The sequence below is a fragment of the Schistocerca nitens genome, chromosome 1, assembly GCF_023898315.1.
Source record: "Schistocerca nitens isolate TAMUIC-IGC-003100 chromosome 1, iqSchNite1.1, whole genome shotgun sequence".
NCBI classification, from domain to species: domain Eukaryota; kingdom Metazoa; phylum Arthropoda; class Insecta; order Orthoptera; family Acrididae; genus Schistocerca; species Schistocerca nitens.
In genome coordinates this window covers 758,131,579-758,158,245 of record NC_064614.1, presented here as the reverse complement: position 1 = coordinate 758,158,245, position 26,667 = coordinate 758,131,579, and the positions used below count along the sequence as shown (strand labels likewise).

Below are 26,667 nucleotides of genomic sequence, written 5' to 3'. Positions count from 1 at the left end.
GTATGAACAATGTAGGAAAAGATAGATTGCTACTGACAGTGAAGAAGACACATTAAGTTGCAGACAAGCACAATTAAAACACACTTACATAAAGCTTTTGGTCAGAGCCTTCATCAACAAAAGAGGAACCCTCACTATTCATACACACTGGCAAGCACACCTCATGCACACATGACCAACAACTGCAGCATCTCAGGCCGGCCTAAGGTGCTGGATGATCTTCATTGTGTATGAATGGTGAGTGTTCCTCTTTTGTTGATGAAGGCAGTGACAAAGTTTTATGTAAGTGTCTTTTAATTGTGCCTGTCTGCAACTTAATGTGTCTTCTTTATGGTAAGTAGTAATCTATCTTTTCCTACATTATTGGTATTCCTACCTGGAGCTTCCACTGTTTAATTCCTGTATGATTTATCCCAAATTTCAGAAAAGTGATTCTCATATGCATTATGCCTGTTTTGACACCTTACTGAAGCTAGAAGACCTTGAATATGAAAAACTGGCAACAAATTGTTATGGTCTAATTTTGAAAGTAATAGGACCAAATAACTTCTAAAAACAAGCTGCTAAACTAGTTCTGCAAGTTTTTGATGATGTCACAGCTAATGCCCCTCAAATACTAGAACATTAGGCCCAAAACACTCCTTATCTCACAGTGTAGAAACAGAATATTACATTAGTTTGTCTGTAAAACGGTAGAAAATAATAAATGTGAAAACACCATTCAAGTGTAACAAGTTAAATGATGCATTCATGAGCCCTTGAAACCAATGTACAGCAGCTGAATCCAAGTATGCATAACTTAAGGGAACAATTGAATGGCTAAATAGAGGGTAAAAAATAAACATCCGACATCCTTAGGGCTCATTAACAAAAGAAACTTGTTCAGTATTAATGCAAACAACAAAGGGTTTTATAAAATTTTCTGAATATTGTATTATTGAGTTGCAATTTTCCTACTTTCTTCTGGGAAGTTTCAAAGTAATTTGCTAAGGGAGAGATTCGTAAATGATGGGCAGTTATGTGGAGGTCAGCAAAATGTATCAGGCATATATATTAGGTAGAGCAGAAGCTTTACTTGCAGTTTGTAACTAGGCTAAATTTAAAATCAACAGTTTTCGGCATAGAAGATATTTTGTCACATGTACCAAATAATGACACTGAGAATTCCTCTATACGATAAAATAGAAGTTAATTCATCATAAATTACTAAAAAGTGAAAATTTGGCTATTCTTACATACATAGTAGGCTACTGTTGCTCTTCTGTTTTGACACACACAAACTGTGAGTTTTGAATAGATATTTTGCCGTTAGATAACATTTTAGATGAACGCACAATGTATTCCCTAATACAGAATGCAAGTAGAAAAAAACTAATTCCTTGTTCTCAAATTATCAGTGTGGTTGTCCTCTTATGTGATTTAAGAAATTGTGTGATAAGTTTGAAAAGTTTCTTAAAGTACCAAACCAAAAATAACTCATTTCAAACCTGGCTTGGGATTCAGTTTTAATGAATGAACTGGTTTGGGAAAGGAATGTGGTAGTCACAGTGGCCAAGATATTTGCAAAAACGTAATATGGATTTCTACCAACGTATTTCGTAACAATTACACTAAGATGAAAAATCAAAGCACTGTGAAGGATGCTGTCCCTGGAAAGAAAAACATCTCAGCAAAATTAAGTGAAGGCTGAATTGGACTGTTGATTATATAGAGTACATTGAATTTATATTGTGGAATGGGGATTGCAATATGCACCATATATATAACTTGTAATAATATTCTTATTCATTACTGCTCTGTATTCCTCATAGTTGTTATGATTAACAAAGCTATTATGCAAAAAAGATTCTTTACTGTTTTGATTAGTAAACAAGTTAGCTATTGTATAGTAAAGAACATGTGCATAGGCCTAATTAAGTCATCTGTAGCTTTATAGGTTCTGGATTTTCGGTGTCAAAACAGGTGTAAGTTTTAGTGTATTAGTGTATGACATAATTGATATGAGACTCATTTAATTGAAATAGTTATGTATGTCACTAGAAATATATTATTTAGTCAGAAAAAAGAATTTCTAGAAATGGCTACCAGCAGAAACTGCTCTTGGGTGTGAAAGGAGGGGGCGCAAGCAAGTCTTGTATGACCACTCTTGGTAGGAGGGCTGCTCAAAGCACAGACTTTCTCAGTCTATATGGCATTGATGGAAGTGTGATAGGACCCCTTTTGTTCTCCATGTGTATGATCTGTCTATATGTACGTGAACTATCTGTCAGATTAGGTAGGCAGCAATCTTAAGACTGCCTGCTTGTGATGCTGTTGTGTATAAGAAAATGCTGACATTGAATGACTGTAGGGATATTCAAGGTGACTTGGAGGGGGTTGGGTTGGTTGGGGGAAGAGACCAAACAGCGAGGTCATCCGTCTCATCAGATTAGGAAAGGGTGCGGAAGGAAGTCGACTGTGCCCTTTCAAAGGAACCATCCCGGCATTTGCCCGGAGCGATTTAGGGAAATCACCGTAAACCTAAATCAGGGTGGCTGGACGCAAGATGACTTGGACAAAATTTCTATTTGGTGCAATGATTGACAGCTTGTATAAAATGTGAAGAAATGGAAGTTTATGTGGATTAACATAAGTTAATGTGAATGGATGGGAGGTACATTCCTGTAACGCTTGAAAACATTGTTAATGATAACCTACTTGACTCAGCCACCTCAATTAAGTATTTAGATTCAACATTGTGGCATTGAGCAGACTAAAAGCCATTTCCTTCAGTGTTCCTTATCACCAACCACCTGCACCATGCAAGACCTTATGAGAGCTACACCAAATGCACTTGAAGTGTCCAATTTTTGGTCTTCTTTTGTGTAAAATTATGTCAAATATATATACACACACACACTTTTAACACGATCAATAAATAAATTTCAAAATGACATGACATGCAATGAGCACATAGCATTAGTTTAAGGAAGATAAATGGCTGACTGGTTTATTGGGTGAGTCCTGCACCTACACAGGAACCACAGACAGAGCACTTGTTTGAGCCTTTTGAGTACTACATAAGAGTTACAGATCACCATGTGCTGTTGTATTTGTCACTGGTCAATTTCGTTACCACAAGAGTGTTGTGCAAATATTTTGTGATCTTGGATGGGAATCCTGGGGGGGACAAAGACAATATTTTTGTGACACTCTAGTGATTTTAGAAAACCAGCATTTGCAATAGACTGCACAATGATTCTACTATCTCCAATGTTCATCTCGTGTAATGACAGTATGAACAAAGTAAGGGAGATTAGTGCTCTTATGTGGGCATAAAGGTAGTCTTTTTTTCTCTCACTCCATTAGTGAGTGGAACAGGAAAGGAAATGACTAGGATGTTAAAAAGTACCACTGCCACACACTGTACACTGATTTGGTGTTTAGCGTGTGCACGTGCGATCAACTGAAGGTATAACACACAGTGATGGCAATGTCACCCCCACTAATGGCTAGGACACTTCCATCAGTGGAGTGCATGCGCTCTACTCAATTGATTACCAAGACACAAACGAGGGAACTGGCCTCAGAAAAGTTTCATATGCTCTTTTACGTTCCCACTGGTAGCTTACATGCTGAATCAAACTTTTCTGACATTGTAAAAACATACACAACTCCCTTTATAGTTAGGATGTAGAGTACATTGTGAAACAAGTTTCAGTGTGCAGAGGATGTCTTTTTTATGTGTACAACACTGACTTGTGGATCCAATGTGCTAGTATGTGTGGTGTAGTGTCGTGATCATGTTGGAGATGATGACAGAAGGGAGAGGGTGAAACCTGGTGCCAGCAAATAGCATAAGGGGGCCACCAAGCTTAACAGCACTAGCCAACGGACGGATCACCATCAGCAGTGTCACATGTCCTCACTTCACAAGACAATTGCGGAAAGGTTTGGAATTTAATCAAAGATGTTGGTGCAAAAACTGGTGATCAAGAACCATATGCCACCACCTCTGCTTCCCTTTCATCCACCAACGGGATTCGAACCAGCTGACATCAAAGTCAAGCACTACCACAAAAGCGTGCTTTAGCATGGAGGCAAGAGATACTGGGCTGAAAAGTCCTTGAACGATTTAAATTTTGCAATCAGTGTTCCATCAACTGAAAACACCAAAAAACCATCTGAGATTGTCTGAATGTTTCAACATGGCAGGCTCCATACCCTATTTTTTGATACTTCATAATTCCTGAGCCTGAACTAAATCCAATAAGGGAAAGAATACAGTGAAGATCGGTTGCCCAATTTTTCCTGAAAATGGTAGAGCAATGCCTCTGACATAAAACTGTGACCAGTTTTTGAACAATTACAATTTTTGCTCACGCAAACATGCGCAGAGGAACAAGGGAAGTTTATCAATGTACGTGTCTACAAATAAACACCTGGTGTACACTTGAGTGAGGATTCAGACAAAGATAACAACATGTATTTCAAGGAGGATAAGCAAACAGATGCAGCCATGGAGTTTTACATAAAATCAGATGTTACCTAAGTGGAAATGTCTCTCAGACATGAGAGCAATGAGCATTTATTTCACAAGATAGTGAAGTACAATTTGTTTTTACACTGTCATCTTCTGGCATTTGATATAAACAGAAAACATGAGTCTTTTTTGTTTTCTGTCATTTTTAGTTGCTTCTACATTCCTTAGGTGTGTTTTGGCTAATGCAACAAAATGAGAGGCTCCTTTATTGTGCCACATTTGTTTCGCTTCCTTTCATTTGTGGAGCCCGTAATACATGTTTGTTTTGTATATAATAAATGTGTTACATAATAATTACAGATTTGTCACACGATTTGTGGTCTTACTAATGCTGTCCTGGAGATGCACTTAGATGGTATGTGTACCTAGGATGTCTGATTTTCAGCAAGGTGACTTAGCACTTTACAGTGCTCACTGTATTTTGGTTTGGGTTGTTTACTGTTTGTAGTTTAGCCAATGTTGTTCTATGTTTTCTCTTTCATATTTTGTTTGTGTTGTGGTGTCATGCCTGTCTGTAACTTAATATTTCGTGTGTGTGTGTGGGGGGGGGGGGACGCATAAGAGTGCACCTTTCATTATTGTTATTTAGTCTGGGTGTGTTCTATATCTCTCTTCCTTTTTTTTTGGTGGCTAACATGATCAATGAGTTGTTACTTATACTGATTTGGTCATTTATTACTTTCTTGTTCGTTGTAAGGGCTCTTAGTGTGTGAAAGTTTTCCTGTAATGGTAGGGGTTTTCTGTTGTGATTGTTCATCTTAACAATTTGCAAATCCTGCTCTATGTTATATAGTTCACGTTCATTAGGCATACAGAAATGGCAGAGTGGCTATTCTTCCAGCTTCTTATGTCCTCTATATCTAGTTTTCGAATTTCTGCCTGTCATTCCCAAAGACACCGATTCGTAGTCTTGACATTCTAAATTGTGTACAACAGCTCCTTGGTATCTAGTTTTTCTACTGGTATTTGTAAATGTGACTGGAATATGTTTCTTGTTCTGTATGTCACGAGTAGTCCTTTTTTTCTTCAGTATATTTGCTGTTCTGTGTGTTAATTTGTGTTTGTATGTTAAAGTGTATCATTTCTTTTTGTTAGTCAAGTTATGGGTCTTTCTGTTCTGTATGTTGTATGTACTGCGGGTCTGTGGAGTTTTGTGCTGTTTGTGTTCCCTTTTTATTTACATTTTTCTTTAGTTTTATTGTGATTTTGTGGTGGAGTTTTTGTATTACTTTGGTGTTGTATCCATTGTTTTTTAATATGAGTTGCATTGTTTCCAATTCTTTTTCAGTTTTCTCTGCAGAGAGGGATTTTAGTAAATCTGTGTATCATATGTTGGAAAGCTGCTATTTTTTGATTTTGTGGGTGGTTTGATGTAACATGTATATTTATGACTGTTGCTGTTCGCATTCTGTAAACGTTAAATTTGTGCTTATTGTCATCTCTGTTTATTCATATATACGGGAAGAGAGAGAGAGAGAGAGAGAGAGAGAGAGAGAGAGAGAGAGAGAGAGAGAGAGAGAGTTGGCCACACTATATCATACAGCAAATAAACCACACTAAAACACAGCAAACTGTAGAAGTGAGGTGTTATGTTGAAATGTGTTCATAAAATGCAGAAATCTGGGACAGCCTGGGTACACAAACAGTCAAACTATTTCTCCAGCTAAGCGCATATGCACTAATAAGACCACAAATCATAAGTAGAAACTAATTTTAATTTAACACACTGAAATTGCACTACAAAAAGCTGTTTCTCACGTAATAACAGAACAACAATAAAAAACTATAATGTAATACTATAATGTAATACCAAATCTACGATTATTATGTAACAAATTATTATCTACAAAAACAAACATTATTACATTTAACAAATTAAACGAAAAATCTGGAAAGAAGAGCAACTTCCAGAAGGTTGCACATCGGCACTAATACATATCCCATACTCAAGCAAAGCAGTAAGACGGAACCTGGGAACTACAGGGGAATTTCTTTTCTATAAGGTATTCTCAAAAGCGCTGCTAAATAGAGTGGAAGAACAACTAAATCCACAGACTGATGAGTACCAAGGAGGCTTCAGAAAGGAGAGATCATGTGCAGAACAGATCCTGAACCCGAAACTGATAATCACTTATCAAAAACAGAGGAGCAAAAAGTTTGTGCTTACATTCTCAGACTTCAAGAAAGCCTATGATTCTGTAGACAGACACACACTGTTCCAAATTTTAGGGGAGACGAGTTTTGATAGAAAATCCAGTGAACTGGTTAAACAAACCCTAAGCAACACAACATCCAAGGTAAAGTTCAGAGGAAAGCTGTCGGGGGGCCCTTAAGATTAAAATCGGGGTGAGACAGGGAGACGGACTCTCCCTCTGCTCTTTAATTGTGTCCTTGATAAGGTGATCAGAGAGTAGTGACAAGGAATGAAAGGAATGGGTGGAATACAACTGGGGTGTAAGAATAAAGGAAAATGGGTAGACTGTCTAGCATTCACAGATGACATTGTGATCTTGTCCGAATTACTAGAAGAAGCTGTTAACCAAACCTCAGAACTGCAGATACAGGTAGCTAAAGCAGACCTACAGATCTCTATTGAGAAGACACAATATATGACAAACATCATGACAGCTCCTAAATGTATGACAACAGGAAGAGGGAAACTTCAGAAGGTGGAAAGATTCAATTGACTTGAAGAATGGATGGACATTGGAATGACCGAAAAAGAAGCAATGGGAGCATGAATAAACAAAATGAACTTAGCTTATAAACTAACTATCAACGCCTATAATAAGAAGAATATTTCAATAAACGCAAAATTTAAACATTACCCTGAAGCTATATATGCAGCAGAAACTATCAACTTAGCAAGAACTGGAGTGATCAAGAGGCTAGAACAGATGAAACAAAAGATTCTCAGGAGAATATTATGATATCGAAGAACAGAAGATGGTCAATTTAGCAACCGAGCCAACCAGGAACTGTATACTAAGACAGAAAAAAATTCTGACGTCATCAGAAAAGAAGAAGCATGTTCTTCAGACACATCCTCTGAATGGACCAGGTAAGGTTAACATGGTGAATCGCACAATTTCTAATGAACAAGAAAACCAAAGTACGATGGATCCAAGAGATACAAAGAGACCTGGAAGAAATGAGAAGACACGATTGAGATATACAACAGGGTGATTTTTAAATAAAAAATTCAGGCCTTCAAAACTTTCAAGCACAGAACAAGATCCAGAACAAAATCATCTTCAACAGAAGAATGAAGGAGGTTGCAAATAATGAGAATGAAGAAATATTGGGAAAGAAGAAAGACCAGAAGAAACGAAGCTGAAGTGAATTACGTAGTCCTAAGATGGCCAAAACGAAAGAAGAAGAAGAAGAAGAAGACTAAACATGTATTGCAGACCACTGAAGATGCTTCACAAATAAAAATAAGTGGAATGTGTATGACACAATAAAAAGCCTTCCATTTAGCTGCACCAGAGAAACTACCTCACAAGATAATATGAGAGTAATCCATAAGGTAACAACCTTCACTCCATGCTCACTGTGCAGTGTGATATCAGACTTCTACACATGCTCAAACTCAACCTCAGCATCTTGTCTCAGTGATATGTGAGTGCCAGTCAAACAAATTATTATTGTGTATTCTGTAACTGTTTAAAATGAACTGTGCAACACAAATTATTTCCAAATGTGAGGTTAGAGGTTTGATTTTTGAATGCTCTGAAATTGAAACCTGCAGGAATTTACAGTCAACTGTAGGGAGTGGTGACACAGTAGAAATGTGAGAAATTGGTGTTAAATGTTCAACAATGGGTGAAACTCACCCTGATCTGTGTCAATAATCATAGACGACTTGAAGATTCAAATAAAGAATAAACCTGTGAAACACGATGTGTTGCCCTAGAGCAACAACACATTTTTCCCCAAACATTTTTGCAACTGGTGATACTGTATACTAACACATAGGCCGATAGTAAAGTACTTGCCTGACTAGTTCCCCTGCAACTGAGAATTCCTGCATCACTGATATTTTTGATGTGGTATGAAGCAGATGTAAATGCCCTTTTTTTTCAAAGAGTTACTAGAAATAAGACACAGGTATCTCACTTTATCACCACTCAAGTGGCATCATCCCTCATCACAGAAAAAAACTGTGAAAATGCAAACAAACTTAAAAAACAACAATGCAATGGTTTTTTAGGATCTTAATGGTTTTCTCAAGGTAAATTTAATGCCAAGAAACACTAGAATCAATGGGAAACCAATATAGTGACACCCTACAACAACTACAAGCAGCAATCCAAAATTGTAGGTGTGGAATGCTTTCTTGTAGACTGTCTTCACAACAATGCTTAGCTTCATATTCACTAGAGGCTTGCTTTGTTTTCCCCACACTGCGAATGGAGTGAGATGAGTTATATGTTACTCAATCTGTATATTGAGAAAGCAGTACACGAAAAATAAAGAGAAATTTGGAAAAGGTATTTAAATTCAGAGAGAAGAAATAAAAACATTAAGGTTTGCCAATATCATATTAATTCTCTTAGAAACAGAAAAAGGAGAAAGTTAGTGTAATGGAATGAATAATGTGTGGAAAAAGAGGTTAAAGGGTGATGAGGAATAAAAGTAAAACTAGGGTACTTGAGTGTATTCAAATCAAATCATGAGATTTGGAGAGAATTAAATTAGCAAACAAGACACCGAAAGCAGTAGATGAATTCTGTTCTTTGGCCAACAAAGTAACTGCTAAAGGCAGAAATAAAGCTGTAATAAAATGTTAAATGACACTAGAAAGAAAAGCTTACCTGAAAAAGATAATGAATATAAAATTACAGGGTCAACCTGGCATCACTTTTCTCCTTCTACCTCTTAGAATTTGGTCATAAATGTCCCGATTTCAACTCAGTGAAAATGAAGAGGTGTTAAAAGTTCCAATCCTTCCTGAATATCCTTTATCCAGCAGAGTTAGTGCTTTTGTTAGCAAGAAATCTTCTGTGAAGTGAGGGAGGTCAGAGAATAACATTTCACATCAACTGTGGTTTCCTATTGTAGGAACTGTTCTGGCATTCACCTGAAGCACTTTGGAGTACCACAGAAAATTTCAACCAGTGTGGTGAAAACACACACACACACACACACACACACACACACCACCACCACCACCACCACCACCACCATCACAACCACCACCACCCCAAAGTTCAAGGTCTTCACCACAGCCCAGATCACTTGGTGACTGAAGTTTAGAGTGAAATGAGACTGGGTAAAGCAGACTGAAGTTGTGGAATGGGAGCTCAAGATATATGCTTAGCTCACTGTAACAAAGTTTCAATGAGAAAGCATATGATTTCTAATCTTCTTAAAAACAAGAGTTTGAAGATGATGTCTCAAGGATAAATGTAGCTATACTGGATCAAAATATGGTGTCAGATGTACACCCTTACTAACATTTATTTCAAATTTATTCGTCAACTGCTGATCATGAATATCATAATGGTTTTGGTATGTACAAAACAATACAATTTATATTAAAAATTATACATAAGATTTATATTTTACATTAAAAATTGAATGTTTGGTTTAGGATACCACGGTGTTATAGAATTATTCTACTTCATAAACACAGCTGTCAATTAGTAGGTTCTATGCATACTACTCACAAAAATTGTATGGTAGGTACGTCACTGCGAAGGGTAGCTTATTATACGGATTTTCTGCCAGTATATTTGAAAGTATTTTGAAGCTTACATAATCTAGTACATTCTAAGCCTATATATTCTTTCTGTTCCTTGTTCAATAATTGTGGATGGACAGAAGACAGTCTTTGAAATAGAGAGAAGGTAAGTTAATACTTTTAATTCTTTGAAATGCGGTCAGCATGACACTGTTTGGAATACAATGCACAATTGATCTGCTTGAGCATTCCACTTAAGATGTAGGTCCAAACTGATTCTGTCTGACAGATTTATTTTTTCACTTTTTTGCAAAGTAGATGTAAGTACTTTATTTCTGTTTTGTTTTTATTTAGTATTAGCTCATCCTTTTGCATCAACTGAACAGACTTGTCAACCATTCTCAGTGTTTTCCTTTCCATTTCATTTGTATTAGGATTTGTCATTATAAGGATTGTATCATCACCATATATTACCCCTTTTGAAAGTCAAGGCAATAATCTATTGTTATCCCTTACCGACACCAGTACTGTCAGAGTGCCAATGTGTTGGTACTCTGTTTACTTTGCTTAACTTATAAAATTCACCCTTAGATGTATCTAGTGTGCTTGGTATGATGCTCAATGTTTCGATTTATGTGTACACCACTTGTTATCAACTTTTGAGCATTGTCACAGTGATATATCAACAACTGATAACTCTGCTATTGCACTGTTCATTTAGACATTTTTCTTCATAATACTTGTTTACATTTAGTTATTTCATCTACAGTTGCTGTTTTTGTGCGGTATTGTTATTTAATATTGTTTCTGTGAAATTTTTCTTTAAGTTAATGATTTTGGTTTGTGTTTGCATTTGCATTAGTAATTTAATTTCTTTAAAAAAGTGTTGAACAATGTAATTCATGAATTATTGAAAAATACTAGTGATACAGAGTATTTTAGTAAGTGTAGCAGTTGTATAGAAAGTGACAGTGATATTCTTGCTGGTATATTGCTTGAAAATGAAGACAGAATGGGAAATACACATTACATTGAAGTGACTGCACCTGAAACATTACAGTTGCTGCCACATCCAGTGGGATCTTATGCAACTGAATATTTCAGTTTATTTTTCACTGTAGCATTACTTCAACTGTCACCAAAATAAACCACTCAGCTAAGCAATTTATATCCAAACATGCTGCTACTTTGTCCAGCCAAATAAAAAGTGGAACAATGTCACAATAGCTACAGTAATAGGTTTTACAGCCTGCTTACTGAATATGGGAATCAACAAAATATACTGAATACAGAACTCAACGAAAGACCTACACTGTTTTCATTCAGGAGCACAGAACCATCTAAGGCATTTCCATGGTTTGGTAAAATGTATTCCGCTCCAAAGCAGAAGTGTCAGGTGATACAGAACTGCATACATCAGGCAGACTATAACACACTGTCCAATTATTATACTTATTATTTCTGTAAATAATATTAAAAATTCATTTTTCTTTTGTCATTTTACTAAGAAATTTGTATTTGTTTTTGAACATTTGTGAACTTTCTTGAAATCAAGTGTAGTGTTAATTATATGGAAACAAAATCATATATTAAAATACTTTTTATTTTGTCACTCATAAACAATTTAAAGTGATGAAACATGAAAATCTGGGTATACCATAATAAACTACTTACTTCTGTAGGTGAATGGCATTTTTTCATAGTTTTATACTGAAAGCAGCATGACATGTGGCAATTTAAATAGAACACTGTTTGACAGTATAAAAACTATATGACATTTTTAGCATTCACCACTCAAAATGGCTGACTGTAAAAGGGTTATGCCTTGCAGGGAAAAGAACAAGGCAGAGCATTCTAATATGTACAAGAAAAACAAAAAAGCCTGGGACAGAGTGTTGCAACACTCCTGTAGTAACAGGCAGGGCACTTGATCTACAGTTATTTATGGTAACGACTTGTTTCCTAACTACGAGACACTATTGATACATTATCCTTGATGCCATATTTTTCAAATTTAGATTTAGGAAATCAGGTGACACAGTTCAAATGCTGTACTTAGATCCAGGAGCACAGTACTGGCAAAAGAATGGCATTCAAAACATCCCACAACATCTGTAACCAGAGATTTTAGAGCTTCAGTGGTGGATAGACCAGGCCTACAGCTGTATAGCACAGAAGATATTAGCAGATTGTTCGCAATGTAGCTGCAAAGTAGTTGTTTCGCGCAGTATTCTATGACAACAGATACAACAGGAATGAGGCATACTGACCTGTAGCTGTCAGGACTGTTTCTATCTCCCTTATTATAACATGGGGCAACAATTGTAAATTTCAAGACACCAGGGAATTTTCCAGCTTGAAGCACACACTTTATAAAGTAAGTCAGAGGAAACATTATAATATCAATTACACATTTTAGGATTTAATTTGAGAAGCCATAGATATCTTCACTATGTGAGTTACCTTGTTTAGACACAGTTTGGTATACAATCTGGCAATTAATCTGAGTCTACTTGAAAGTAATGTGTCTCAAATCAGGTACACCTATATTGCCCAAAGTACCTTCAGAACTGTTTTCATCTGTTGCTGAGGTAGTAGATTCTCCATGACTTGCACTGCTTATGAAGAAGTTATTTAGCACATCAGGTGAGACTGGAGTCACTTGCTTCATTATGAGTTTCCCTACTATGAAGTTTAGTACCTTCCAGGCTGCTTTGCATTTCCTGCTATTTGCGTTTCTGTCCTCTGTGTGTTTATTATTATTCTACCCTATATCTCTGTTTCATAACAGAATTGCCAGCTTTTGTCATGGTGTACAAGGCAAAAAGCCCACCTCTTAGTTCTTTTAGATAGGGGAGTAGTTATTCTTACTTGTGGGCAACATTTACTGAGTAAGTTACATAGACTATCAATAAACATATCAAAGATAGGGCCAATGTTGTCACAGTTACTCTGAATTCCACTCTCAACCTCGGATAACCCATCCCTCAAGTGCATAATGTAATCTGCTTTTAACGTTCTGAACTTCTTAATATAGGAGGGTTGCTGTACACTATAATTAACACTGTCAATAGTCATCCATAAGCCTAGAAGAACCGACAGCACTGGATCTACTACAACACACTGTAATTCAGTTTCTTCTGGGTTGGAAATTATATTGTCCAAGAATACATTCATGTCTAGTTAGATGTTCATGTGACACACATAATGAGTCATATAAAATGAGCTGTGTAGTTGACACAATAATTTGGATGATTATATATAGACTGTTGATAAACATTTGTAAAAGAAGTTAACAGACAAAACTATGAATGGAAAATGAAGCTGATTATAAATTCAGAAGTATGCCTGTTCAACAGTGAAGTAGGCCAGTAAGCCTCAAGAAAATGATAAACTATGGTGCTGTAAAAGAGTTGGAAATAAACAAATTGTGACCAAAGATTAATGTCAACTACAGCTGATACACAAAATAACTTTAATACAGCCATGCTTATGATATGTTGGTTATGATTCTAACAGTATTCTTATTTTTTATGTATCTGGCAATCATTATTATTTACTAGTCATTCACTTTCAAAAGCTGCATGCAGAGTTAACAGACAAAGTTAGTACATGTTGCTAAAAACTAATACTGTTGTTTCAGTTACAGAATGGTACTCACTAGATGGAATGTGACATTCCTTGTACAGCAGGTAACAAGTGCCAATAGCAAGCATCAGCAGTGTTCCCATGACGACAGCAACAGCTGCAACCCATACACGGGTGTCAAAGTTCTCAGCTCCCTCCAGCAGATGTCTGGCTAACTCTGCAGCAAACATGATAACTACAAAGATAAGCAATCATAAAGAAATTTCCTAGTCTTACAGAGCTTGCGATTTTTCAAGTACCACAGCGTTGTTAATGAAATAAGCAACTGATTTTTATCTTACTAAGCATTATGAAAATTACATCTTGTTTTAATACATGACTCTCAGTTTAACTGTCCATGAAAGATAATCAAATTACATAAAGTTACTTCAGTGGATATGCCTTTCATGACACATATGGTAAAAACATTATAGCTTATAGAAAAGTATTGTGGCAGCTTTTGCACCCAACAAATGAAGTCTGGCATTACAGCCTCACAGTCTTCAAAGTGCTGCCCAATCAGAGCATTTTTAGGGGCTCTAAACAGAGGTACACAACTGGAGGGGAAGTCAGAGCTAGAAAGTAGATATTCCAAACATTCCCTATGAAATATCTGAAATAACGTGTGTTTATTTTGTGTGAAAACAGGCATTGTCATTTAGAAGAATCACACCCATTGTCTGGAGCCCATGTCATTTTACACATATAACTAGTTGAAGTACCTACAGATCATTCAGTAAGCTGTGGCGTTAATAGTCTGATTATGAGGCTGGAATTTCAACAATATGTGTGTTCCAAAAACATATCCACCCTAACCTTGCAAGACTCATGGAAGTGCTTTATACATACAAGTGCATGTGTGTGTGCATCCTATAATGAACCCTGTTAGAAAATCATCACATTCTTCAATTTAATGCAAGAGGTGCTGCGTGGGTCCAACATACATGAGCTACAACCTTCTAGAAACATACAACCATAAAATTTAAAATAATATGCAGTTCAGTATTACAGCATTTGTGACATATAAGGACCCGCCTCCATATATGTAAGACAAAGCATTATGACATCCGGCAAGAACTGGTCATGTTGACAGGCTGTTCATCAATTTCATACGCAGACAACTGATTGGAATTTCTCTCACCTTTACAATGTATGCAATTTCTTGAAGACATGTTTGTGATGGAGGAGGAAGGATAACTAGATCAATTTTCCATCTAATAGCGCATTACAGTGTACTGTGGTTTACATGGATTCTAATTCTATTCATGTGCATCTCCTGCACTAGCTATACAAATTACGTATTGGTGTGATGTCATAAGCGCGTGACTACGTGTGAGATCACTCTCTAAGTTTTCATATATTTTTAGGTTTCAGATACATATTTTAACGGTTTTTGTGATAATATTTACTATATAAGTGACTTATTAGTGGTTTCTTCATTCACCTCTGCCTTTCTTGTGTTGTGACCTGATATTTGTGAGTGTTTCGTATCGAGCAACTTAACCTCTTACTTGTGTTTACATTCCACGCTGACCAGTTGCAGCTGTAGTGGCGCATCGAAAGCTAAGTACTAATTAATTGTTTGTGTATAGTGGTTTATTTAGGAACTTTAGTAGCCTTCAACCGGTGTTCTTGGTGTTTTATGGTGAAATAATTTCAGAGGAAATTTTTGGGAACTGTTTTCAGTTTCATTACTGTGTCATTAGACGTTTGATTTTCTTTCTGTGTTAGTCTTTTGTTATATTCTCATTTGCTGTTGATTAATACTGTTAATAATAGTAGTTACTTCCCTTGTAGAGTAAGTCTGTGATTTTTGTAGTCAGTTTTTTTAACATCTTCTTATTGTACTAGCGGAACTTAAAGTAGTTTTCTTGTTTCAATAACTGTAAAATTTTACCATGAGTGAGAAGTGTGGACTTTGCCGTAGGTTCGTGAGTAAAGGAATGCGGTGTGAGACTTGTTCGAAGTATTTTCACTGGGGGGAATGCAGTGGGGAAGCCAGTGGGCATTCTGGTGAGATCCTCACCTGGAACTGCAGGTTATGTAGCAAGAGTAAGTTGATAGAGGAGCAGGAGCGTAAGATCTGTGCCCTTCAGGTGCAGTTGAAAAACGCACAGGAGGAGCTAGATAGGATGAGGAGGGAGAAGGGGGTTGGGGAATGGGAGCTGGCTGTTGGCAAGAGATCTGCTAGGAGAAGATTTTCAGATAGTTTTACTATTGGTGTTTGCAATAGATATGACCAACTGTCAGAGTCTAGTGGAGAGGAATCTCTAGTAGCTGTAGATGTAGGAAGTATGCAGCAGACCTCAGCAGTTACGGTGGCTAGGACAGTTGCAAAGTCTAACAGAAAGAAGAAGGTTCTGCTGTTAGGTAGTTCTCATGGTAGAGGTGTAGGCCAGCAGTTGCAGGAAGTGTTGGGGAGTGGGTAGCAGGTCACCAGCATTGTGAAGCCTAATGCAGGATTGGCTCAGGTGACATTTAACATAGGGGGGTTATGTAGGGATTTTACTAAAGAGGATCAGGTAGTGATTGTGGGTGGGGCTGGTAATAGTATTGATAGGGATGGGGAGTATGACATAGATGGTGACCTGGAAAAGATAGCCACTCAGACTGGCAACATGAATGTGCATTTCGTGGAACTGTTTCAGTGTCACGATTGGCCTCATCTTAATACAGCCGTCAAGCGTAATAACATGAGACCTGGGAGTGCGCTGAAGATAGAAGGCATGAGTCACATTTCACTGGTGTCGGTGAAGTCTATCAGCAGGACGGGTTTCACTAGACATGGCCTGCACCTCAACAGGTATGGAAAGGGGAGGCTGGCGAAGCTTATAGGTGACAGCATAGGTGGGGGTGGTGGAATCACTCATGGGAACTTCCTGTACTAGTGGGTGTTAGAGCTGCACCTTTTTTAGATTGAAGTCAGCTGATAGATATTCCTGCTTAAGGGGGGTCTCTCTAACAAAGAAACCACTTTCGACAAAGCTTACGTATCCAAGTAATGAGGGAATTAGTATATTTCATCAAAATATAAAAGGTATTAGAGATAAAGTTAGTGAACTGCTTATAGGTGTTGACTCTGAAATTATTGGTATATCTGAACACTTCTTAAATAAGGAGATAATTCAGAGGCTTCCTTTACCAGGATACAGGTTGGCTGGCAGCTTTTCTAGGAGCTCTTTGCGGTGTGGGGGAGTAGCCATGTATGTGAAAAACGGTATCCCACTTGAGTCAACTGATGTTTCAAAGTACTGCACTGAAAAGGTGTTTGAATGTTGCGCAGGTGTGGTTAAATTTAGTGGAGTTAGACTTCTAACTGTTGTTATTTATAGATCCCCAGACTCCGATTTCACAACATTTTTGCTAAAGCCAGAGGAGGTTCTTGGTTCACTTTAAAGGAAATACAAAAAGTTAGTTGTATGTGGTGACTTCAATATTAATTGTATAAGTGATTGTGCAAGGAAAAGGATGCTGGTAGACCTCCTTAATTCATATAATCTTATGCAAACCATATTCTTTCCAACGAGAGTGCAAGGGAACAGTAGAACAACCATAGACAATATTTTTGTTCATTCCTCATTACTAGAAGGGCATTCTGTTAGCAAAAAAGTGAATGGCCTTTCAAATCACGATGCACAAGTTTTAACTCTAAAAGATTTTTGTGCTGCAACACATGTTAAATATAGTTATCAACTTTTTAGGAAAGCGGATCCAGTTGCTGTAGAGACCTTTGTAAACCTTATCAAGGAACAAGAGTGGCAAGATGTTTATGGTGCTGATACAGTAGGTGATAAATATAATGCTTTCCTCAAGACTTTTCTCGTGCTCTTTGAAAATTGCTTTGCGTTAGAACATTCAAAACAGGGTACTAGCACAAACAGGCAGCCTGGGTGGCTGACAAGAGGGATAAGAATATCCTGTAGAACAAAGTGGCAATTATATCAAAACGTTAGAAACAGTCAAAATCTAAATGCAGCAGCCCATTACAAACAGTATTGTGAGGTGCTTAAAAAAGTTATTAGGAAGGCAAAAAGTATGTGGTACGCAGATAGAATAGCTAAGTCTCAGGATAAAATTAAAACCATATGGTCAGTCGTAAAGGAAGTGGTTGGTCTGCAGAGACAGGTCGAGGATATAGAATCAGTGCGTAGTGGGAATGTCCGTGTTACTGTTAAGTCGCATATATGTACAGTATTTAATAATCACTTTCTGAATATAGCAAGTGAACTAAATAGAAACCTAGTCCCAACAGGGAATCATATAGCGCTCGTAGAAAAAAGTGTTCTGAGACTGTTACCTGAAATGCTCCTCCATGATACTGACAAGAGGGGGATTGAGTTAATAATTAAATCACTAAAGACCAAGAACTCTCATGGATATGACGGGGTATCTAACAGAATACTGAAGTACTGTTCTATGTATGTTAGCCCAGTACTTAGCCATATCTGTAACTTTTCCTTTAGGAGTGGTCAGTTTCCTAGACCGATTAAAGTACTCGGTAGTGAAGCCGCTTTATAAAAAGGGAGACAGGGATAACGTTGACAATTACAGACCTATTTCTATGCCATCGGTGTTTGCTAAAGTTATCGAGAAGGTTGTATATACAAGGTTACTGGAGCATTTAAATTCACATAATTTGCTGTCAAATTTACAGTTTGGTTTTAGAAATGGTTTAACAACTGAAAATGCTATATTCTCTTTTCTCTGTGAGGTTTTGGACAGATTAAATAAAAGGTTGCGAACACTAGGTGTTTTCTTTCACTAAACGAAGGGTTTTTGACTGTGTTGACCACAAAATATTACTGCAGAAGTTGGACCATTATGGAGTAAGGGGAGTAGCTTGCAATTAGTTTGCCTCTTACTTTAAGAACCGAAAGCAGAAGGTAATTCTCCGCAATATTGAGAGTGGTAGTGATGTTCAGTCCCAATGGAGCACTGTTAAGTGGGGCTTTCCCCAAGGGTCAGTGCTGGGGCCACTACTGTTTCTTATTTATATAAATTATATGCCTTCTAGTATTACAGGTGATTCAAAAATATTTATGTTTGCTCATGACACCAGCTTGGTAGTGAAGGATCTTGAGTGTAATATTGAAACATTATCAAATAATGTAGTTCATGAAATCAGTTCGTGGCTTGTGGAAAATAATTTGATGCTAAATCACAGTAAGACCCAGTTTCTACAGTTTCTAACTCACAATTCAACAAGAACTGATATTTTGATCAGACAAAATGGGCATATTATAAGCGAGATGGAACAGTTCAAGTTCCTAGGCATTCGGATAGATAGTAAGCTGTTGTGGAGAGACCGTGTTCAGGATCTTGTTCAGAAACTAAATGCTGCTTTATTTACCATTAGAACAGTATCTGAAATAAGTGACAGTTCAACACGGAAAGTAGTCTACTTCGCATATTTTCATACGCTTATGTCATATGGTATTATTTTTGGGGGTAATTCTTCTGATTCAAAAAGGGTATTTTTGGCTCAAAAACGGGCTGTTCGAGCTATATGTGGTGTAAGTTCGAGAACCTCTTGTCGACCCCTATTCAATCAATAGTCTGGGAATTCTGACATTGTCCTCATATATATATATATATATATATATATATATATATATATATATATATATATATATATATATAACAGAGGGAAACATTCCACGTGGAAAAAATATATCTAAAAAGAAAGATGATGAGACTTACCAAACAAAAGCGCTGGCAGGTCGATAGACACACAAACAAACACAAATATACACACAAAATTCAAGCTTTTGCAACAAACTGTTGCCGCTCCCGGGATTGGAATGACTCCTTACCCAGTCCCTTAAAACCCACATCCTTTCGTCTTTCCCTCTCCTTCCCTCTTTCCTGATGAGGCAACAGTTTGTTGCGAAAGCTTGAATTTTGTGTGTATGTTTGTGTTCGTTTGTGTGTCTGTCGACCTGCCAGCACTTTCATTTGGTAAGTCACATCATCTTTATATATATATATATATATATATATATATATATATATATATATATATATATATATATATATAAAAAAAAGAAAGATGATGTGACTTACCAAATGAAAGTGCTGGCAGGTCGACAGACACACAAACGAACACAAACATACACACAAAATTCAAGCTTTCGCAACAAACTGTTGCCTCATCAGGAAAGAGGGAAGGAGAGGGAAAGACGAAAGGATGTGGGTTTTAAGGGACTGGGTAAGGAGTCATTCCAATCCCGGGAGCGGAAAGACTTACCTTAGGGGGGAAAAAGGGATGGGTATACACTCGCGCACACACACACATATCCATCCACACATATACAGACAATGTCTGCTTGTGTCTGTATATGTGTGGATGGATATGTGTGTGTGTGTGTGCGCGAGTGTATACCTGTCCTTTTTTCCCCCCTAAGGTAAGTCTTTCCGCTCCCGGGATTGGAATGACTCCTTACCCTCTCCCTTAAAACCCACATCCTCTCGTCTTTCCCTCTCCTTCCCTCTTTCCTGATGAGGCAACAGTTTGTTGCGAAAGCTTGAATTTTGTGTGTGTGTTTGTGTGTCTATCGACCTGCCAGCGCTTTCGTTCGGTAAGTCACATCATCTTTGTTTTTAGATATATTTTTCCCATGTGGAATGCTTCCCTCTATTTTTTTTTTTATATATATATATATATATATATATATATATATATATATATATATATATAGATGATGTGACTTACCGAACGAAAGCGCTGGCAGGTCGATAGACACACAAACAAACACAAACACACACACAAAATTCAAGCTTTCGCAACAAACTGTTGCCTCATCAGGAAAGAGGGGAAGGAGAGGGAAAGACGAAAGGATGTGGGTTTTAAGGGAGAGGGTAAGCAGTCATTCCAATCCCGGGAGCGGAAAGACTTACCTTAGGGGGAAAAAGGACAGGTATACACTCGCACACACACACATATCCATCTCTTTCCTGGTGGGGCGGCAGTTTGTTGCGAGAGCTTGAATTTTGTGTGTGTGTTTGTGTTTGTTTGTGTGTCTGTCGACCTGCCGGCGCTTTCGTTCGGTGGGTCGCATCATCTTTGTTTTTAGATATATTTTTCCCACGTGGAATGTTTCCTCTCTCTCTCTCTCTCTCTCTCTCTCTCTCTCTCTCTCTCTCTCTCTCTCTATATATATATATATATATATATATATATATATATATATATATATATATATATATATATAAACGGGGATGATGTGAATTGCCGGATGGGGGTGCTGGCGGGTCGACGGACACGCGGACAAACACAAGCATACACGCGGGATTCAGGCTTTCGCAACAAACTGTTGCCTCGTCGGGGGGGGGGGGGGGGATGTGGGTTTTAAGGGAGAGGGTAAGAGGGTAGGGAGTCATTCCAGTCCCGGGAGCGGAGGGACTTGCCTTAGGGGGTAGGGGGACGGGTATACGCTCGCGCACACGCACTCATGTCCATCCACACGTGTGCAGACGCAGCAGACATATTTATTTAAATATGTCTGCTTGTGTCTGTGTGTGTGTGGATGGATACGTGTGTGTGTGCGAGTGTATACCTGTCCTTTTACCCCCTAAGGTAAGTCTTTCCGCTCCCGGGATTGGAATGACTCCTTACCCTCTCCCTTAAAACCCACATCCTTTCGTCTTTCCCTCTCCTTCCCCTCTTTGCTGATGAGGCAACAGTTTGTTGCGAAAGCTTGAATTTTGTGTGTGTGTTTGTGTTTGTTTGTGTGTCTATCGACCTGCCAGCGCTTTCGTTCGGTAAGTCACATCATCTTTGTTTTTAGATATATTTTTCCCACGTGGAATGTTTCCCTCTATATAAAGATGATGTGACTTACCGAACGAAAGCGCTGGCAGGTCGATAGACACACAAACAAACACAAACACACACACAAAATTCAAGCTTTCGCAACAAACTGTTGCCTCATCAGGAAAGAGGGGAAGGAGAGGGAAAGACGAAAGGATGTGGGTTTTAAGGGAGAGGGTAAGCCGTCATTCCAATCCCGGGAGCGGAAAGACTTACCTTAGGGGGAAAAAGGACAGGTATACACTCGCACACACACACATATCCATCTCTTTCCTGGTGGGGCGGCAGTTTGTTGCGAGAGCTTGAATTTTGTGTGTGTGTTTGTGTTTGTTTGTGTGTCTGTCGTTTGTTAGCAATATTAGCTTATTCCCAAGAGTTAGCATCTTTCACTCAGTTAATACTAGGTAGAAATCAAATTTGCATGTGGAATGCACTTCCTCGACTCTTGTGCAGAAAGGAATGCACTATTCTGCTGCATCCATTTTCAATAAGCTACCACAAGAACTCAAAAATCTTAGCAGTAGTCCAAACGCTTTTAAGTATAAACTGAAGAGTTTCCTCATGGCTCACTCCACCTATTCTGTGGAGGAGCTCCTTGAAGCGCTGAAAAATTAAGCAAATTCCAGTGTTACATTGTTGATTTTCTTTATTTAAACTTACGAGTTGTCGCCTGAATATGTTTCTTATATTTCATTTTATCTGTTTCTACTATCGTATTATAATTTCATGTATTGACTCGTTCCATGACCATGGAGACTTCTCCTTAATTTGGTCCCACGGAACAATAAATAAATAAATAATATGTCAGAATTCTGCATAGTGTTAGCACATTTAATGGGAAATGGCCACAATTTGGGAGTGTCTATACACTGTGTCACCACTGATTCAAAAGGTGTTCCATGTAATGGTTGGTATAAGCTTTTCCAGTAGCCTGAAGTGCTCTTTGTGATGTAGCTTGGTAGATTGTATGGGGACTAATTTTCTTGCTCTTCAGTTCACAGTTAGACTATAGTACAAATGATCCAATCTACATAGATCATCATCAGTGCCAAATGCATTGCACATCTACCATAAAATAGCTAAATAGTGTTGTTAGTTGCAATAGAAAAAAGTGGAGAAATAAAATTTGTGAGTTGCAGAAAAATATAGTATGAAACTGGAGTGACGCAACATGATATGACATTAGCTAGGGTCTAGTTGTTGTAGGTGATACAACTGATGTGGCCCCTAGGAACAGAACTATAATGGAAGAAGGAAGTAACTTTGGATATTAATATCCTATTGACAATGGGATCACTAGAGAGACAGAGCAAAAGCTCATATTGTGGAAGAACAGATAAAGACAATCAACCATTTCATTTCCAGAGGAACCATCTCAAAATCTGCCATACATGATTTGCGAAAACATTGAAAAACATAAATTTTGATAGCCCCAAATGTAAATCCAGTGTCTTAAATGAGTCACTCATTTGGAAGAACTATAGGATAAGCACAAGGACAAATAGAAGTGAATTAAAAGGAGACAGATGCATCCCAGATGGAAATGTGCATGTACAACAAACAATATACAATGTAAAAACAAATGTGCAGCAAACAATGACAAATGTTTATAAAGTCAAATGAAATAGAAGGGAAGAATGACAGAATTAGCCACGATAAAGTGTGTAGCAGTCCTGTTCTGCAAGTGTCAGTTACTGAGTGAACAAAGATGAGTGTTGTTCAAGAAGTTCAGTCCAGGACTATGGAGTGATTTCTTATGGTATTTTAATAATCCTAAAGCTACAACGCAACACTGAATATCCTGAACAACTTGCTAAACATCTTTTGTCATAACAGGTCCATTATTCTGGATGACCACAGGTGGCTCATTCATAGCACGCAACCAACTAACTAACTAACAAGGACTGGTAAGTGCTCGACTCAGGCATGCTGTCAATTGCAGGGTCAGAATTTATATCAACTACTGAAGTAATGTGCACACACTTGAAAGCCGTGTGCATTATCAGTGTGTTGTTATCCGTGAGAGTGCACCACGAAAGAGCAATAGTGTGAACTTCCGACACAGCCCGCCATGGGCGAGTGCCTTTTTAACATTCTCATGCTACACTTGCACTGAGTTCTTATGTTATTACTGCTTGCATACATTTGCCTTATCTTACTGTGTTCAGTGTATATTATGGTGACTGGTGTACATGCCACAGTCTAATAAAGTTGTACTAACATTCTTGGTTTTGTTGTGTGTCCAAGTTATAACGCAACTGACGACGAGTGTGGGATTCTTCTCCATGCGGTTTTCAGTCTCTGCTTCATCCTCTGTTGCATCTAAGATGTCTGATGGCGTTCCTGATGAGATTTTATGCCAGCTGGTTGATAAGCAAGGGGTTCTTACTGTGAAATTGTAGCACCTCAGTCAATAGCTGGAGGCATTTACCACACCACAACACAACACAACCTAACCCAGGTATCACAAACACTTGCCTCTGCTTTGGCCAGTTCGGGTCTGTCTCAATTTACATCACCTGCTGCATCACCCCTTACACCTCCTGTTTTACCTGTTGCTTCCCTGTTGTTTATCCCTTGTTTCTGGCTTACGATGAGTCTGTCGAAGAATGGGAAGCCTCCGAAAAATTGTTGCAGCAGCATTTTCAAGCATCTGGATAGACCGATGTCACCTTATGCTGAGCTTTCTTTTTGTTTTGGTTATCGCCTCACATGTGTCAACTCCTCTGCCAAATGAGCCCCCCTGCAGAATACATCTTCACTATCTTTTGATAATGTGTGACACCTTCTTTGAAATACTACTGTAAACGGATGCATGTCTTTGGCACTCAGGTTGAGTTCTATCAGTGTCACAAGAAACCGAAACATTCCTATAAGACTTGGGCAGCTGAGCTTCACGATTTAAGCCATTGCTGTCACTTTTGTCACTGATATACATAAGGAGTCGTATGCCGACCAAATGATTTGTGTTGGTTGCCCCCCCCCTCCCCCTCCCCTCAGCATCATTGCCAGACATTCACTTCCGCCCCACGGCTAAACATGTGAACGCTGATGTGCTCTGCCATTTTCCGGCTGGTCTGCACACTTTTTGATCAGGAGGAGTCACTCTGTTTCCACGTTGATGAACGCGCTCAAAAAACCGTCAACCGTTTCCCAATCACTAGCACTTGGGTTGCACAAGCTCGTGCTACTGATCTAATTTTATGAGAAGTGATACACTGCATATAACTAATTTGATTACAGCATGCTCTCAATGCACATTGCAGCACACTACCCTGTGGGCAACATTGTCTCCGTGACTGCAACCTCCACAGCAGTGGGACCGTCTCCACATTGGTTTCACTGGTCCTCTCCTTAATGCATACTGTTTAATAGAAACTGATGCATTCTCTAATTTCCCATATGTTGTTCGTTTCCCATCAGCTTCAGCCTCTGCCACCATGACAGTTCTGTCAAAAATATTTTCCAACCGAGGACTTGAAGCAACATTGTTCTCTGATAATGGCCCTTAGCTTGTGTCCCAGGAGTTTGCTGCCTCTGGCAATGCCCATGGGATTTGCCACATTTTTGACCCGCCCTATCAGCCACAGTCCAACAGTGACACCAAAAGGTTAGTTAGAACGCTCAAAATTCAAATGAAAAAGTATGTGACTCTGTCCCGGTTTCACATTGCCTTGGATCAATTTCTGTCTTCCCATTGGTTCACACCATTCGACGACAACAGCTGTACTAAACTGCTGCATGGGTTCAACCCCAAATGCTCCTGCACTTCTTGCAGCCTGGCCAGATATGCCACCCGTGCAGCTATCGTCCAGTTTCCAGCCTAGTGTGGCTGTCTGGGCACGTGGATTTGGTTGTCATCCAAAATGGCTTCTCGCCATCATCTCCTGATGCCAGAGTCACCGTCTCTGTGACATCTGTACAAAGGAGGGCCTCTGTGCACGTCATTATGACCAGTTGCATGTGCGTGTGGATGACCAGACAACCTCGGCCAGGACACTGACATCACCACGCCAGTCTGTGCCGCTTGGTAGATCACCTGATGTGACTCAGTCCCTGGCACAACAAACGAGGGGCCCCTGTCAGTGGCGGACGAACCTGGCATAGCTTCTTCTGCACCCCTACCACCGCCCGTCCGCATTGGAGCAGTCTCCTCTGCCTCAACCACCAACTGTAGGGGCACCACCACCACCACGCCGCCTTGAACCTGATGTGGACATGGAGCTCATGCCAAAGTCATCCATCCTACCATACAGGTTGACACGAGAAGGCAGACTTTGATGCTGCCCGCACCCCAAGCACTGCCAACCATACATTCCAGTATAACACCTCATCTCAGTCAGTGGCTCGCGGGGAAAGACACCACAGGCATCTCACAAATCTGGCCTGTTCCCCAAGGGAAGAGGAACAAAGCAATGTGTTCACACTTGAAAGCCACATGCATTAGGCAGTGTGTTGTCATCCATGAGAGTGCACCATGACAGAGCAATACTGTGAACATCCGATAGAGACCACCACAGGTGAGTGCCTACTTAAACCCTGTGCACTACACTCGCACACAGTTATCACGTTATTAGTGCTTGTATACATTTGCTTTATCTTATTGTGTTTAGTGAATGTTATAACGATTGGCGTACATGCCACAGTCTAATAAAGTTGTACTAAAACTCTTGGTTGTGTTGTGTGTCCAGATCACAAAAGTATATCTTAAGTTGAAGACATGACATTAGTCTAAATGTGTCCTATGAACAGTACCATTACAATATTTTATACAATACATAACATTTCCTCCTCTTTTTACAGCTACATCATTTTTCCGTGCATCTGTGTTAATGTCATTTCTCATGTGCACAAAAACTCCCACACTGAATTAATGACTTACCAGGTACAGGTATTAATTTGGGTCTTTGTCTGTACATTAACGAATTTTATTAGGCTTGACTGATTAAATCGATCCCCCCTAAACATAATCATGGCTGGGTTTTGCATTGAGATAGGCACATAACCAGGTATACAGTTTAT

At 38.6% G+C, this 26,667-nt stretch overlaps 1 protein-coding gene across 5 annotated transcripts in view; it reads right to left on the bottom strand.

The window, feature by feature from the left end:
* The window catches only part of LOC126260938 (protein turtle homolog A), a 101,087-nt gene that overhangs the window by 29,804 nt on the left and 44,616 nt on the right, over positions 1 to 26,667 (bottom strand). For 2 of the 5 annotated variants that reach the window (XM_049958448.1, XM_049958471.1), the window contains exon 5: positions 13,870 to 14,031. In XM_049958448.1, coding sequence (XP_049814405.1) covers positions 13,870 to 14,031 — 162 coding nt within the window. The remainder of the gene's footprint in view (positions 1 to 13,869; positions 14,032 to 26,667) is intronic. The other 3 variants (XM_049958463.1, XM_049958480.1, XM_049958455.1) reach the window with 2 other exon arrangements.